Source organism: Pundamilia nyererei, unplaced genomic scaffold (genome assembly GCF_000239375.1).
Source record: "Pundamilia nyererei isolate P.nyererei 1_Seehausen unplaced genomic scaffold, PunNye1.0 scaffold00011, whole genome shotgun sequence".
Classification (NCBI taxonomy): domain Eukaryota; kingdom Metazoa; phylum Chordata; class Actinopteri; order Cichliformes; family Cichlidae; genus Pundamilia; species Pundamilia nyererei.
This window is the reverse complement of record NW_005187412.1, coordinates 741,819-742,855: the sequence shown is the minus strand read 5'-3', so window position 1 is coordinate 742,855 and position 1,037 is coordinate 741,819. Positions and strand designations below refer to the sequence as shown.

The window sequence follows — 1,037 nt, the reverse complement described above, 5'->3', positions numbered from 1 at the left end:
ATATATATATGTCTTCTATTTCTATTGTTTCTCTGTTAATAATCCATAGAGATGTATCACAAATACACTGTTTATGTGGAAAATCACATTTAAGGAACTGCAAAGCGCATACTTTCTTGTGTTTCACAGTGGACTAAAGACTACATTTCTCAGAAACTGCAGATGCCTTGCTGACCTGTAAACTCAGTGGTGTGAGTAGGTGGATGGATAGGCAAATGTAGGAGTAAAGAACTCTTTCTGTTTTGTTATTTGCCCTTCAGTACAACACGTTCTCAATTGTATGTGTCATGTTGGCTTTTATGTGGCTTATTTGGTCATTAGAGGAATGCGTGTAATCCTGTTATTGACAGCTGATACATTTTTGCATTACAGCCGGCGACGTGTTTCTACTGATTATCACAAATTTGGTGTCCTGACGCGTGAGACACTATGAAACATTTGGTCATTTCAGACTCATGTCAGCTTGATATTACAGGATGTGAGAAGAGCTGTTTTCTTCTCTTCTCTCTTTTCTCCTCAAGGTCACTGAGCACGTATCATTAACAGCAAAAATTGTTTATATTTCCTGTCTCCATGGATACAGTAATTGACTGGAGTTTCTGCTGTGCATCTTTACTGGATCTCTCTTTCTCTCGCTGAATTCAACCGCCTCCCATTCTCTCCTTACAGCAACAAGCTCCACTCGACTAGAGGATTTGGGTTATCTGGACAGTCAAAGGGCTACTGGGCACAGAGGCTCTGTTCGCAAACACAACACATCTGGACGCACAAGTGATGACTCCAAAGGTATTTTTTGAGCAAGTACAACTGCATGCAGCATGTAGCCACCATAGACTGCTACTGCATACCACTGGTTTGCGGCATTTTGTAGCCCCAGCTTTTGAATCCAGAAGTGGCCATATTTAGAGAAGGAGGAGAGTGGAGTCATCAAGTAATGCTAGCCAGATTAACAAGGTGCTTCTATAGACTATAGACCAGGGGTGTCAAACTCAAATACACAGTGGGCCAAAATTCAAAACTGGAACAAAGTCGCGGGC

At 41.7% G+C, this 1,037-nt stretch overlaps 1 protein-coding gene across 1 annotated transcript in view; it reads left to right on the top strand.

The window, feature by feature from the left end:
* LOC102215599 (protein TANC1-like) overlaps positions 1–1,037 on the top strand; it is a 45,737-nt gene that overhangs the window by 18,627 nt on the left and 26,073 nt on the right. The window contains exon 8 of the mRNA XM_005724154.1: positions 670–786. Coding sequence (XP_005724211.1) covers positions 670–786 — 117 coding nt within the window. The remainder of the gene's footprint in view (positions 1–669; positions 787–1,037) is intronic.